The sequence below is a fragment of the Haliotis cracherodii genome, unplaced genomic scaffold, assembly GCF_022045235.1.
Source record: "Haliotis cracherodii isolate W230 unplaced genomic scaffold, xgHalCrac1.p SCAF_12, whole genome shotgun sequence".
NCBI classification, from domain to species: domain Eukaryota; kingdom Metazoa; phylum Mollusca; class Gastropoda; order Lepetellida; family Haliotidae; genus Haliotis; species Haliotis cracherodii.
This window is the reverse complement of record NW_027266267.1, coordinates 42,343,195-42,359,640: the sequence shown is the minus strand read 5'-3', so window position 1 is coordinate 42,359,640 and position 16,446 is coordinate 42,343,195. Positions and strand designations below refer to the sequence as shown.

Genomic DNA, 16,446 nt, shown 5'->3' with positions numbered 1-16,446 from the left:
GTAAAATCAAAATCACTCGCTTGTACCAGTCTGTGCTGAGCCGTGGTAGACTTCATTCCATTTGAAGGTGACCAGGTACAAATCATCTGACATCATGTCGGTGGGTGAGCGAGTATGGTTTTACGCCGCTTTTAGCAATATTCCAGCAACACCACGGCGGGGGACACCAGAAATGGGCTTCGCACATTGAACCCATGTCGGGAATCGGTCCCGGGTGACGACCGAACGTTTGGTTATCCCACCACCCAGGGACAGGTACTACATGCCACGATATATAGTGTAGTTAGATGACATGGGCGTCACAGATCAACATGTCAGCTCTAATTTATTGTAAATTTAAATGATGATGTAAATATTCCTGTTAAATATTGAATACTATCGGCTTGTCATTTCAGAGCAATGTCACATTCAGTCTACCAGCTGGACACTCCGGGCGCCAGCAGGACAGGTAGTACATTATATATGGTCCAGTGAGATGACACGGACGTCACAGCTCCGGACGCCAGCAGGACAGGTAGTACGTGACCTGAGATGACACGGGTGTCACAGCTCCGGACACCAGCAGGACGGGTTGTACATGATATATGGTCCAGTGAGATGACACGGGCGTCACAGCTCCGGACGCCAGCAGGACTTCCAGTAACATGGTGGCGGGCTGCCCGCACAGTCCGCAGGAGACCCGGTGCTGGACAGACTGTACGTGTAACACGACTCTCGACTGCCCGGCTGCTTCTTGAACATCACACAACGTTGTTTCCTGGAGCAGGCCACAGCACACGCCAGCCTTGAGTTCCTTCTTGTCACGTTCAGCTCAGCGACCAGCACGCTGGAGGACAGTTGCTCAAAGTTTGTGATGGCGATGTCGTCTGCTTCGCGCGCAACTTTTGCGCATGCGCTCGGTGTTTTCAGTTTTTTCTGCGGCGATGTTGCGGGCTGTGTTGGGGGCGGCGATGTTGCAGGCGGTGTTGGGGGAGGTGGAGGTGATGTTGGCGGCATATCCCCTGGGACAACAACATGCAATAAACATCACAATAGGAACAAAATATTTATATGGACATGTGACAGAATTACTGTGTTTACCTTGTGTCATCTGTGCATTTCACCATGGGGGTGGGATGAGGAGGAAGATGCGTCCCTCAGCCGTACCAACATCCACTGGTTTCACGTTCGAATCCTAGTTTCGCCCCAACTATGGTCCTTGGTTTATCAGCACCACACTGGTGCCCTTCGTCAACATCAACGACCTGCTTGCCTACAGTAATAGGACTATAATACACACTCTCATGCTTCTCATTCGAACAGGGGCGGTCGGGTAACCTAGTGGTTAAAGCGTTTGCTCGTCACGACATCGATTCCCGACATGGGTACAATGTGCGAAGCCCATTTCTGGGGTCCCCCGCCGTAATATTGCTGGAATATTGCTAAAAAGCGGCGTAAAACCATACTCACTCACTCACTCACTCATTCGAACACAGTAATATTACATTACCTTTTGTCGCCTCTGTTTTCATATTCGCTTCAACAAAGTGCTGCTTACACTGAGAATTACCCCCCTTGCACAAGATTTACTCGTTTATTAATTTGGAAATGAATGCAATAACACGTGACCAATTCAGCTAATCAGAATGCAGGAATTTCAATGAACCCAAGGAAAATTCAATTATTCTTCATTGTTCTTTGTGATGTATCGCGTAGCTATCTTATACAAGAACAGACAACACGTCAGAGAAGATCTGCCGGGTGTTCAGGGATTTATAACTTTTACAGACATACAATCGTTCTCTGAAAGTCCTCGGGTGCCGAAGATGTTAAATTACAAATAACACTACAATAACTGTCACTGAGGACATTTCTCACTTACAAATCGACTACGACTACAACTACTACAAATATACAACCACTTCTACACCTACCACCACCACAACAATCTCTTCTACACTTACCACTACCACAGCTGCCACTTCTACACCGACCACTACCACAGCTGCAACTTCTACACCTAACACAAGCACAGCTACTACTTCTACACCTACCACCACCGCACCTACCACGTTTACAGCACCTACCACTTCTACACCTACCACCACTACACCTACCACTTCTACACCTACCACAACATTTACCACTACTGCTACTGCAATAAAACAAAGAAAAATACCTGCAGTTACTTCTTCACACACAACTTTGGCTTTTTGTCCACTCGTCACGGCTCGCCACTTTCCGTCCCAGTCCGTGACAGCTCGCGTGTATCCGGGAGAAGAGGAAAGAGGCGAACGTATCCACCGAGGCGAGACCACAAGCCATCGGTTGCTCTTGTAGAACCAGCTCCAGGTGTCGGGGGATTGTTGGACCAGACCCAGCCATAAGATGAGAGGACGGCAGCCAATCCCTATTGGACAGAAGCACTTTATATGAGGAGCCGGTGTTTTGTTGTAGTAGTCTTTATTCAAGTGTATTGTAGGCCATAGGTCCATGATACAAACGGTAAGTGTACAGTGGAAGTTCGAGGATAACATTTATGTATTTAACAATGATTGTCTAAGAAACATGGCTTTAACGGTGTTTTGTTATTGGGCGGTGGGGTAGCCTAGTGGTTAAAACGTTCTCTCATCACGCCGAAGACCTGGGATCATTTTCATAGTGACAGAGGACCAAAAAAGCATTGGAACTTTCCATTTACTTGTTCCAGGGGCGGTCGGCTAGACATTGGTGCAATGTGTGAAACCCATTTTGTTCTGGTGTCCCCCGTTGTGATATTGCTGGAATATTGCTAAAAGCGGCGGAAAACCATACTCATTCTTTTGTTATTCTTGGAAAAGTTAGGGACAGAATGTGAATATTGGCGCCAAATGGTTATGACTATATATTGGTCATTGCCTTCAACTTTTGCTTAAAGGTTGGTCCCAGTAATACCTGTCAGCGGGGCGGCGAGGTAACTTAATAGTAAAGCGCTCGCTCCTCACGCCGAAGACCAGGGTGCTATTCCACATGGGTACAATGTATAAAGCCTATTTCTGGTGTTCCCCGCCGTGATATTGCGGGATATTGCTACAAGCGGCGTAAAAGCATACTTACTCGTACCGTCAACGACACGGAAAGGTTGAAAAAACTCATTGCAGATGCATTGTGTTTGAGTATTATCAGAAAATGATCAATACTGCCGTATAATGAAAGACGGGACGCCAGTGAACAGATAATGCTTCTCAACGGCAAGCAACACACAACGTCCTATGCCATCGGACCACGTGGCCCTCTATTCGTCAAGTACCCAGCCCCAACGTATGGTTTTACGCCGCCTTTAGCAATATTCCAGCAATATCAGGGCGGGGGACATCAGAAAAGGGCTACACACATTTTACCCATGTCGGGAATGGAAACCGGGTCTTCGGCGTGACGAGCCAACGCTTTAACCACTTGGCTACCCGACCGCCCCTCAACGGGCTGAAAGGAAGCGGAGACAAAATCGTATTAACGGCAATGGAGTCAAGTGCTTAAGTAAGCTCAGTGGCACACTTGTTGTCATGGTACTCACCACAGCAGGAACCAGTATTCCCTCCGTTGTGTGCAGTATACTATGTAGAATGACGTACGTGAGTGAGTATGATTTTACGCCGCGTTAAGCAATATTCCAGCAATATCACGGCGGGGGACACCAGAAAAGGGCTTTACACATTGTACCCATGTCGGGAATCGAACCCGGATATTCGGCGTGACGAGAGAACGCTTTAACCACTAGGCTACCCGACCGCCCCTGTAGAATGACGTAAGTTTTACTGCATCACACCCCTACGTTATATTACAGGATAATTGGACGCTTAACATTGCTGTTCTAATTTTCCCGAGTTGTTTTGTTAATCTCGAGAATTCCCAAGATACTATATCCCTCGTGTCAGGGCCCTTGAATAAAGACTTGCTGACTTCACGATATGGGATGTATTGGAATGATAGGTAATTTCAGGGTTTACTGGAATTTCTTTATTTTAAAAAAAAAATAAATTACCCACCATGCCACTGATATCAACAGTTTTCATCACGGAGCTAATCCCAATTTCCTCAGACAAGATAGACATTAGAATGACGACAGCATATCCGTTTTGTCAATGTTTTTTCTGAAGGTGAAAATAAATTGTTATTCGTACCTCGAATGCCACAGACTCCCCCAACAAGCCAGTCCTGTTCTTCTTTTGTCCCGAGTTCGACAACTCTTGTGTCTTCCGCCTCACATCGACTGACAGCCTCCTCCAGGGTGTCGTCTACGTCGAAGAAGTAGTAGCACTTGTTGGTGGTGGAGTCGTAGAAGTGCCGGGTGGCGGCCGGGTGTTGTGGGCAGTTGACTGGACCTATGACGACACCCACACCTGGGATCACACGGCATGCAGCGTGATATATACTGTATCATTGATGTAACACGGCATGCAGCGTGATATATACTGTATCATTGATATCACGAGGCATGTAGCGTGATATATACTGTAACATTGATGTAACACGGCATGCAGCGTGATATATAGTGTAACATTGATGTAACACGGCATGCAGCGTGATATATACTGTATCATTGATGTAACACGGCATGCAGCGTGATATATAGTGTAACATTGATGTAACACGGCATACAGCGTGATATATACTGTATCATTGATGTAACACGGCATGCAGCGTGATATATATTGTGTCATTGATGTAACACGGCATACAGCGTGATATATACTGTGTCATTGATGTAACACGGCATGCAGTGTGATATATACTGTGTCATTGATGTAACACGGCATGCAGCGTGATATATACTGTGTCATTGATGTAACACAGCATGCAGCGTGATATATACTGTGTCATTGATATCACAAGGCATGTAGCGTGATATATACTGTGTCATTGATGTAACACGGCATGCAGCGTGATATATACTGTGTCATTGATGTAACACGGCATGCAGCGTGATATATAGTGTAACATTGATGTAACACGTCATGCAGCGTGATATATACTGTATCATTGATATCACGAGGCATGTAGCGTGATATATACGGTATCATTGATATCACCAGGCATGCAGCGTGATATATACTCTATCATTGATATCACGAGACATGTACCGTGATATATAGTGTAACATTGATGTAACACGGCATGCAGCGTGATATATACTGTAATATTGATATCACCAGGCATGTAGCGTGATATATAGCGTAACATTGATGTAACACGTCATGCAGCGTGATATATAATGTATCATTGATATCACGAGGCATGTACCGTGTTATATAGCGTAACACTGATGTCACACGTCATGCAGTGTGATATATACTGTATCATTGATATCACGAGGCATGTAGCGTGATATATAATGTATCATTGATATCACGAGGCATGTAGCGTGATATATACTGTATCATTGATATCACGAGGCAAGTAGCGTGATATATACTGTAACATTGATGTAACACGTCATGCAGCGTGATATATAATGCATCATTGATATCACGAGGCATGTACCGTGTTATATAGCATGACACTGATGTCACTGTATCATTGATATCACGAGGCATGTAGCGTGATATATACTCTATCATTGATATTACGAGGCATGTAGCGTGATATATACCCTATTATTGATATCACGAGGCATATAGCGTGATATATACTGTATTATTGATATCACGAGGCATGTAGCGTGATATATAGCGTAACATTGCTTTAACACGTCATGCAGCGTGATATATAATGCATCATTGATATCACGAGACATGCAGCGTGATATACCTCTGCATACCGTGATATATAGTGTAACATTAGTGTAACACGTCATGCAGCGTGATATATACTGTATCATTGATATCACACGGCATGTAGCGTGATATATAATGTATCCTTGATATCACGAGGCATGTAGCGTGATATATACTGTATCATTGGTATCACGAGGCATGTAGCGTGATATATAGCGTAACATTGATATCACGAGGCATGTAGCGTGATATGTACTGTATTATTGATATCACGAGGCATGTAGCGTGATATATAGTGTAACATTGATGTAACAGGTCATGCAGCGTGATATATAATGCATCATTGATGTCACGAGACATGCAGCGTGATATATAGTGTAATAGTCATGTAACACGGCATGCAGCGTGATATATACTCTATCATTGATATCACGAGGAATGCAGTGTGATATATAGTGTAACATTGATGTAACACGGAATGCAGCGTGATATATACTGTATTATTGATATCACGAAGCATGAAGCGTGATATATAGTGTATCATTGATGTAACACGTCATGCAACGTGATTTATACTGCAACAATGATATCACGAGGCATGTAGCGTGATATATAGTGTAACATTGATGTAACACAGCATGCCGCGTGATATATACTGTAACATTGATGTAACACAGCATGCAACGTGATATATACTGTAACATTGATGTAACACAGCATGCAACGTGAAATATACTGTAACTTTGATGTAACACGTCATGCAGCGTGATACATACTTTGACACTGACATCACGAGGCATACAGCGTGCACCGTGATATATACTGTAATACTGAAGTCATTAGGCGCGCAGCACGATATATTCTAAATCTTTCCATCGCGAAGCACACAACGTGATATTTAGTGTAACATTGACACCACGAGGTATTCAGCATGATACATACTGTAACTTTGACGTCACATTACTGTAACATTACGTGCAGCGTGATACATCCTGTAGAATTGACATCACGAGACCATGCAGCGTGATATATAGTGTAACATTGACAGTACGAGGCATTCAGCGTGATACATACTGTAACATTGACATCACGATATGTGCAGCGTGATATATAGTGTAACATTGACATCACACAACATGCAGTTTGACATATATTGTACTATTGACATCACGATTCATGTAGCGTGATATATACTGTAACATTGTTATCACACAACATGCAGTTTGATATATATTGTAATATTGACATCACGATTCATGCAGCGTGATATATAGTGTAACATTGACATCACACAACATGCAGTTTGACATATATTGTAATATTGACATCACGATTCATGCAGCGTGATATATACTGTAACATTGTTATCACACAACATGCAGTTTGATATATATTGTAATATTGACATCACGATTCATGCAGCGTGATATATACTGTAACATTGTTATCACACAACATGCAGTTTGGTATATATTGTAATACTGACATCACGATTCATGCAGCGTGATATATACTGTAACATTGACATCACACAACATGCAGTTTGACATATATTGTAATATTGACATCACGATTCATGTAGCGTGATATATACTGTAACATTGTTATCACACAACATGCAGTTTGATATATATTGTAATATTGACATCACAATTCATGCAGTTTGATATATACTGTAACATTGACATCATACAACATGCAGTTTGATATATACTGTAATATTGACATCACGATTCATGCAGCGTTGTATATACTGTAACATTGATATCGCACGGGATTCTGAATGATAAATACAATAACATTGATATCACACAGGATGCTGCCTAATACATCCACGGACAGCGCCAGTTCAAGGTACCCTATAACAACGTGCTCCCCGTGCTGGTACATATTACCTTTTGTCCGAGCCACGAATGACCACAACAGGAACATGCACACACCCACCCTTGACCAGCACGACATCGGCAACATCTTACTGAATCAACGTCTCTACGCCTCTACGACAGCGCCACACGAATTAAAGCTCACAATAAAAACATGCGCGTCAATTATACAGTCCCGTGACAGTAGACGAACATCATGTGTGTGTTGACAGGTGTCTGTGTTCACACCTGAGTGTCTGATAGCCCGCCTCATCTAAAACACAAGTGTTAACCATGCCGATAGGAGAAATATGTTGTTTTTTTAGTTCATATGAATCTCATCGTTACCGCGAGAACTGGTTGTTGTTTACACTGACAACTGAACAAACCAAGGAGGACATGGGCGCCGTTGTACAAAGCGATCTTAGCGCTAAGGTGATCGTAACTCCCATACCTTAACATAGACTTACGACAGTTGTGGGGCTGATGCTGTTTTGTACAACGGCGCCCTGAGTTGAATGGGAAGGTTTGGGTACCTCCAAAGTCCACCAAAAGATAGCCCTGTTTACCCCAATAAAATGCACTAAATGTCTGCAACAAACCATCTTTCCAAGGCAAGAGAGTTAACTGACTTTGAAAGTGGAAACTGGACTTTCATGGTCAGTTAACTCACTTGCCTCTGGAAGATGGCAACAAACTACATTCTTACACGTTCTTGGGACAGACGGGAGTGTTGTATACTCTGTCTGAGTGGTGTCCCTGTTCAACTGGTGTCCCTATTCGTCTAGACTAGCACATGCAGCCACACACACGTGCATGCACATCGCAGTATCGGTGTGATAATGTTGAAAGGGAAGTTAAACCTCACCTCACCTTACGTCACCTCACCCCACTCACCTCACCTCACCTCACCTCATCTCACCTCACCTCACCTCAACTCATCTTCACCTCACCTCACCTCATCTTCACCTCACCTCACCTCACCTCACCGCACCGCACCTCACCTCACCTCGCCTCACCGCACCTCACCGCACCTCAACTCAACACGTACGTAGGTACCCGGTCAGTGTGATGGTGTCAAGGTGTCGGTTGAGCCTATGCAAAGGTCACATACGACTAAAACACGGCTACTGGCTCAATATTTAACGATATTTCTCAATCTAAGCTAACGTACTTTATAGTTATTGATTCGGTTTCTGGTCAATATGCTGTAAAAATCCCCGAGCCTTGATGTGGATGTGCTCCCCGTCACCTGTCTTCCCACAGATGTCAGGTTCCGAGACTCCATCCCACAGAAAAGTCATTTTTGCCAGACGCACAGCACAGCGCGACGCACAACGGACAGCAATATTACGGGCCAGGCGTGACAATCGGTGTTTTCTTTGGGAAGTGGGTATTCCAGGTATGCAACGGGTTTCAGGGATTTCTAATAATGCAGTCTCATCATGCTTCGAAACGTGGAACGGAAACCAGTGCAAATACATCCTAAACACCTAATCTGGAACTAGTTTGTGTGGAGTTGTGACGAAGTGAAGGTGCAGCAGACATTTATATCAGCATCTGCTAGTCGACGTTCGAAAGTGATGTTCCCGTTGCAGGGCGCGTGACTGACTGATTGGAGATCCATCCGCACACTGGAATTCAATAACAGCATGGAACCGGTGGATTTTCAGCTTCGTTTCTTGTTAAAATAAACATTTGTTAGTATTAGTTTTATCGTCTAAATTGTGTAGCTATATCTTCTATTGCAATAGTCCGATCGAAGGCTGAAGGGTCTGAGGAGATTTCCCCTTGCCTACACGCGCCCTGCATTGGTATTGGGACCCGTCAAGAGCCGGGTTGGAATCTTCAGCAACCATACTTGCCGAAACAGGTGACTGTGCTTGTTGTAAGAGGCGACTAACGGGATCGGGTGGTCAGGTTCGCTGACTTGGCTGATGCATGTCATCGTACCCCAATTGAGGAGTAGGGTTGTAGGGTTTTCTTCTTTTCAATATGTGCATATTTTGCACAAACGTAGATGCAGAGGTAAGGCCAAAGTAAAAGGAATTTCTTTTTGTCGTTTTCAGGATTCGTTTTTAATTAATATGCGAATTAGAAAGCTTGTCAAAGGATAGTACATACATTTGGTGGATATGTCCATCTTGGGTAACGGACTTGATCACTGAAACAACCATTCTTGAAGTTGGAAGATATCAGCATTTATTTTCCACCCAATCTTAGCCATATTTGGTCACGCACAAGTGGTCACTTGCATGTGAGAGAAAGACAAACAGCTGCACTACTAAGCGGTCAGTCACATGAACATTTCAACATGTCAAATAACGTTCACGAAAATATAAAATGTCATGTCGTAACATTTAACATTACGCGTTGGTCAAAGAGAATCTTAATTCTAACATCGTCCTTGGTGATCCACAGAGATGATACAAACACCTGACACACAGCTGACACACACAGCTGGCACACACAGCTGATAAACACAGCTGATACACACAGCTGACACACACAGCTGATAGACACAACGGACACACAGAAAGGATACAAAGACCTGATACACACAGTGAGGATACACACAGCTCATACACAAAGCTGATGCACACAGCTTATACACACAGCTGATGCACACAGCTTACACAGCCAGCAAACACACACAGCTGATATACACAGCGGACACACACAGCTGAGACACACAGCTGATGCGCACAGCTGATGCACACAGCTGACACACACAGCTGACACACAAGGCTGATACACTCAGTTGACACACACAGCTGATACACACAGCTGATGTACACAGTTTACGCAGCCGGCAAACATACACAGCTGATACACACAGCTGACAGAAAGTCAGGAAACACACAGTTAAAACACACAGCGGACACAATCTGCAGATACACACAGCTGATACCAACAGCTCATCTGCTACATCAATATACATATACAGACGGCGGCGTGTGTATCTTAAAGGGAAGTAACGCCAACCTTCTTGTGCCTTAAGACGGCGGCGGCGTGTGTTATCGTAAAGATTAGTAACGCCTATCTACTTGTTCCTAAAGACGGCGGCGGCGTCTGTATCTTAAAGAGGAGTAACACCAACCTACCTAGGCCTTGAGTCGGCAGCGTGTGTATCTTATAAGGGCATAACATAAAGTCAACCTTCCTGGGCCTTGAGTCTGCGGCGGGTGTATCTTATAGAGGCATAAAGTAATATCAACCTACATGGGCCTTGAGTTGGCGGTGGGTGTATCTTATAGAGGCATAACGTAAAGTCATCCTTCCTGGGCCTTGCTTTGGCGGCGGGTGTATCTTATAGAGGAATAAAGTAAAGTCAGCCTAACTGGACCTTGAGTTGGTGGCGGGTGCATCTAATAGAGGCATAATGTAAAGTCAGCCTATCTGGGCCTTGTGTTAGCTGTGGGTGTATCTTACAGAGGCATACCGTAAAGTTAACCTACCTAGGCCTTGAGTCTGCCTTGAGTGTATCTTATAGAGACATAACGTAAAGTCAACTTACCTGGGCCTTGAGTTGGCGATGGGTGTATCTTATAGAGACATGACCTAAAGTTAACCTACCTAGGCCTTGAGTCTGCTGCGGTCGTATTGAGGTATAATGTAAAGTCAGCCTACCTGGGCATTGAGTTGGCGGCGGGTGTATCTTATAGAGGCATAACGTAAAGTCAACCTACATGGGCCTTGAGTTGGCGGCGGGTGTATCTTATAGAGGCATAACGTAAAGTCAACCTATCTGGGCCTTAAGTTGGCGGCGGGTGTATCTTATAGAGGCATAACGTAAAGTCAACCTACCTGGGCCTTGAGTTGGTGGCGGGTGTATCTTATAGAGGCATAACGTAAAGTCAACCTATCTGTGGCTTAAGTTGGCGGTGGATGTATCTTATAGAGGCATAACGTAAAGTCAACCTACCTGGGCCTTGAGTTGGCGGTGGGTGTATCTTATTGACGTATAACGTAAAGTCAGCCTACCTGGGGCTTGAGTTGGCGGCGGGTGTATCTTATAGAGGCATAACGTAAAGTCAACCTACCTGGGCCTTGAGTTGGCGCGGGTGTATCCTAACCTTAACCTACCTTTCGGCGGTGGCCGGGGTTGTGGAGGGCCGGCGCAACCTGCTTGACCATGCGTGTACGACGTGATCAATAAGTACAGAAGCTGAACACAGGACATGACGTAGATTAAGCACACAAGCGCAGTTACAACCAACTCTCAACTACGCGCTGTGTTAAGCTGTGTTCACACTGACGCCTTTTAAACCTTCTGAACCTACATGTGACAGGGTTGTACCAATCAAAAATACTCTTGTCGATGCAGTTCTTATATTACTAAACATATGTACATGGCCTGCCTTCGTGAAAGTTGCTAATGTTGACGGATGTTTTCTTGTCGTGTAGTCGATGACACTAACACACAATGACTCTAACATGCAATTTTGAAACACAAAACTTCCACCACGAACACATAGAAACGTGGACATTAACGACAACATTGATTTCTGGGGTATTTGTTACACGTAACATCCCGTATTATGTCAATCGTACAGCCGTTGGTGGAAGATAAATAAATATATTGAAACCGACCGGACCAGATATCTTATTTTTATAGGAAGTCCTAGCAAATTTGATTTCAATCCATCAAACACCTCTTTGTCTTGTTTGTTCAAATTTTCAGGTCACATCCGTGGTCTTGTGGATAGAGCGTCTACCAGGAGAGTGGAATGACGTTGGTTCGATAATAACCTTAACTGCACATTGGCAATGTCACACACACCTTACGATTGCTATATGTGGGGAGACATCGGGCACCAGAACACGAATCATACCCCAGTGTCATCACAAACAGATCTTAGTGCTCACTACCGCTACACATAGGCCTCTGGACATCCCATTACAGGTCACGTCAGTACGACCTTTCATTTGACCAATGAGAGCGCTGAAGTGAAAGTCCGAGTGTGTTTTCTAATCATGCAGCCTCAGGTTAATAAACTATATAACGGCAACACCAGATACTATCCAGTCTCTATCAGTAACACGGGGCATCTCTTGCTTCAATTAAATAAAAAAAATTGAAACGGAAGAGACATGCGATAGACCGGGGAATATACTATCATACGATATCGGTCATTTATGACATTCCAAATCTTGAATCGAGAACTTTGCCAAAATAGTTTTCAAAGCGTTGCCTGCATTGGATGTCCACAGTTTGAAAATTGTGCCGTAAAGCTCGAGAAAGATGCTTTCTGATTGGCTAACGTCGACTTCCTGTTAGTCATTCATTGGTCAGTCAAAGTTCTGACGTGAACTGTAATGGGATTCCCTTTTTAAGCTGTAGCGAGCACAAAGATCTTATTTTATGAGTTTGATCATTACCCCTATTGATTATACCTTCTGTGTTTTAAATTTGAGATACTCTAACTGTAGATTTGATACCTCTTATTTTACTTTGGGACCGAGTCTATCCCTATTCTACCATGACCATAAGATCGCTTTGAAAACTGTGCTCTCTTGGACGCTTATGTATTCACTGGCCAATAGGCCAACCATCTTAGAGAATGCCGAAAAGGGGTCACAGACAGGGACAAACATAAACAAGTGTTACTCCAGAGCAGGATCAAATACTTATATTCTCAAGCATTCTATGGTGTCATGGTCGTAATTAAAGTCAGGTTTCAAATCACAATAACCACATCCAAAAAAGTTTATTTGAGGCCTCGCTGTCATCACCGATGCTAATACTATTGAACGGAACCTCTTCTCAATCTTTGTCGGTATTGATATATCAGGTGTGCAACACGACTGTGATTGTAAAACCTGATCATAGGGAGCCCGATCCCTGCTACCCAAGCTGCCAGACCCGTCATTTGTAGCAACAACTTACCTGCCAAAACTGTCTGAGGCAGCCTGCAGCTCCATAACAATTATATTAATACTGCACGAAATGAAATGTCCAATAGTATCTTGAAAACCACTTTGTAAAACGTCAAGATCGTTATGCTTATTGGGGGCAAAGATTCAGTCTTTCAGGGAAAAAACATGACCTGTTTTCTATACCACAGATTTGGGGCCAGCGCATTCAATCACCAATGTAACAAGATGCACTAAACTGTTTTTAGTGAATATATTTGGAGGTGGGGGTGAGGTGAAATGGGGTTTAACGTCGCCTTTGAGATAAGTGCACTAATATAGAGCGTGTGTATGTGTATGTGCGTGTGTGCGTGCGTGCGTGCGTGCGTGCGTGCGTGCGTGCGTGCGTGCGTGCGTGTGTGTGTGTGTGTGTGTGTGTAAGCTTGTACTAGTCCAGACTAATGCCGAGTTATCGTGCTAGCCCACTGAGATACCATGCATCTGTTTAACATGAATACTCCACTCAGACACAGTATACTGACTCCGAGCCCACCAGTCCTTGCTCTTGCCCCTTAAGCGCCAGGCAGGATAACAACAAGTACGATCTTTTAACATCTTTTGGTATGACGCGGCAGCATGCCTACAGTGCTTTTATTGCCGTTTCATTTCCTTTGCATCATCAGCGTCAGTTAAGATCAAACGTGTGTGTGTCAAAATGTTCTTTTTTAAAAATTATTTTAAATGTTTTGTAAAAGCTGTAGATACCTCTCTCCCACACAGTATACAGTTCTTGTTTTATCACCTTTATGCCGAGCGCCAGGCAGAGAAAACTAAAATTTCAACTTTTAACGGGTTATTTTCGGTATGACGCGGCTGGCGATCGAACCACTCGCCCTCCTTTCTAGGGGTAAACGCTCTATCGACACAAAGGCGGTCGCATAAACACACATTTGACTAATAAATCAATCCTTCATGCAAGTGAAAAATCAATATATACCCTAATATGACTGTTCGTCCTCGGCAGTAATCAAACATACGTTTAGTTACGAGAATACGATATCGTATTAAATTTGAATTTACGAATACAACACCATAGTATTACGTCCGTGTAAAAAATAATTCTATTATGAGATGAGATACAAAGTAAACTGTCAGTGCATGCTCAGAAATATAAGGTTCACTGTCGGTTAAACTGAATAGAAATAAATATTGATTATGAAACCGTAACTGAAAATGGGAGAATACTTTACAAGGACAGAATATGTCCCTGTTTTAGCGCTCGTTGGCTTTGTGGATTACCGTTCAACACCCCACCGACAATCTGTACGATACGTTTTATCAATTATTTGTTTGCTGTTTATTGGAGGTTTAACGCTGCACTCAGCAATATTCAAGCTTTCTGACGGCGGTCTGTAAATGATGGACCAGACAATCAAGTGATAGATATCATGAACATCGATCCAAGGTAGTTGGGATACAATGACATGCATCAACCAAGTCAGCGAGCCTGACCAGCGATACTGTTAGTCGCCTCTTACAAGCATGGTCGTCTTTTACGACAAGCATGTATTGCTGAAGACCTGTTCTAACCCGGATCTGCAACAGCCAAACTTCTACTGGTCAATTGAAAAAAAATCTACCACCTTAACTCATCATGATTCCGCTGAAGACGACCAATGTCCCAGTGATCATGAGGACTGCTGATTATCAATGCCCCCACAAATTAAAATAATGATCAGTAATGCACTCTGCATTCAACTAGGAAACTATCCGAGTCTGTGACTTCAAATCGATTAGGTGAGGTGAGGTGACATGAAATGCGTCCAGGATTATAGCACTTACGTAGCGACGTATATGCACGTGTGTGTGTGTGTGTGTGTGTGTGTGTATGTGTGTGTGTGTGTATGTGTGTGTGTGTGTGTGCGTGTGTGCGTGCGTGCGTGCGTGCGTGCGTGCGTGCGTGCGTGCGTGCGTGCGTGCGTGTGTGTGTGTGTGTGTGTGCTTGTGCCGATTTATAGTGCTAGCCCACTGAGATACCATGCCGCAGTTTAACATGAATGCCCCACTCAGACACAGTATACTCCGACTCCGGAGACTCCGAGCCGACCAGTCCTTGTTTTAGCCCCGTAATGCTTAACACCAGACAAGGTAACAACAAATACCATTTAATAACGTCTTTTGGTATGACGCGGTCGGGGATCGAACCCCTCAAATCGATTAAATAAGTCTCTGATATTAACGGCTATTTATGGAAACTGCTCAACCACATACATGTATAACAATCGGCTTCCATGCTATTTTAGTGACAACTTGTTCCTGGTGAGAAGGACGAAACCTTATGATCATATTCTGTGCTCACTTATGAACCTTTCCCTGATATAATTACAATAACAAAAACATTATTTTGAACACATGAAACTTCAATAATTAGAACAGAAGTAAAGCATACCCACACGAGTTACAATCCTAAATATATTATTTACATTTAATGTATGGAGTCTGACAGTCCAAAAGACCACAAGCACACATAACTGGGCACCTACCTCGGAACTCCCACCGGGGGCAGAAGGACAGTTAACTGTTTTCTATGGCAATTATAGTATACAGTATTACATGCTACATTTTTTTTTTGCGGTTTAAGAAACAGTTTTGAAGTGTAGTTACTAGTTTCATGTTTGTAAATACGTCCTCAATGTGTATGGGACAAATTGTTAGGTCAATATGCTAATCGTTTTGGTTGACATTGATAACTGGTGACAACATAACTACATTAGCTGTAGAACCGCGATACTAATTAAGTCAACAATTTTTATCCGTGTGTTTGTACTTTACGTCCTACAAAGACGTGGTAGTTTTCTTGTTTTATGTGTTTGATGTCTCTGTGTTGGGTGAAATCTTCTACTGCATGCAATGCACCTACAACACCTTCATCAACTACTTTTTCCGTTTGGACCCATTTGATAAAATGTTTATATGCCTTTCCTATTCAAGATATC

General features: G+C 43.5%; 1 protein-coding gene across 1 annotated transcript in view; it reads right to left on the bottom strand.

Moving 5' to 3' along the window:
• Nucleotides 1-609: 609 nt before the first annotated feature.
• Nucleotides 610-16,446, bottom strand: part of LOC139457909 (uncharacterized) — a 38,730-nt gene continuing 22,893 nt past the window's right edge. Inside the window, exons 2-4 of the mRNA XM_071239250.1 lie at nt 4,140-4,340; nt 2,159-2,389; nt 610-1,001 (exon numbers count right to left, since the gene is read on the bottom strand). Of these exons, the coding sequence (XP_071095351.1) occupies nt 610-1,001; nt 2,159-2,389; nt 4,140-4,340 (824 nt within the window). The remainder of the gene's footprint in view (nt 1,002-2,158; nt 2,390-4,139; nt 4,341-16,446) is intronic.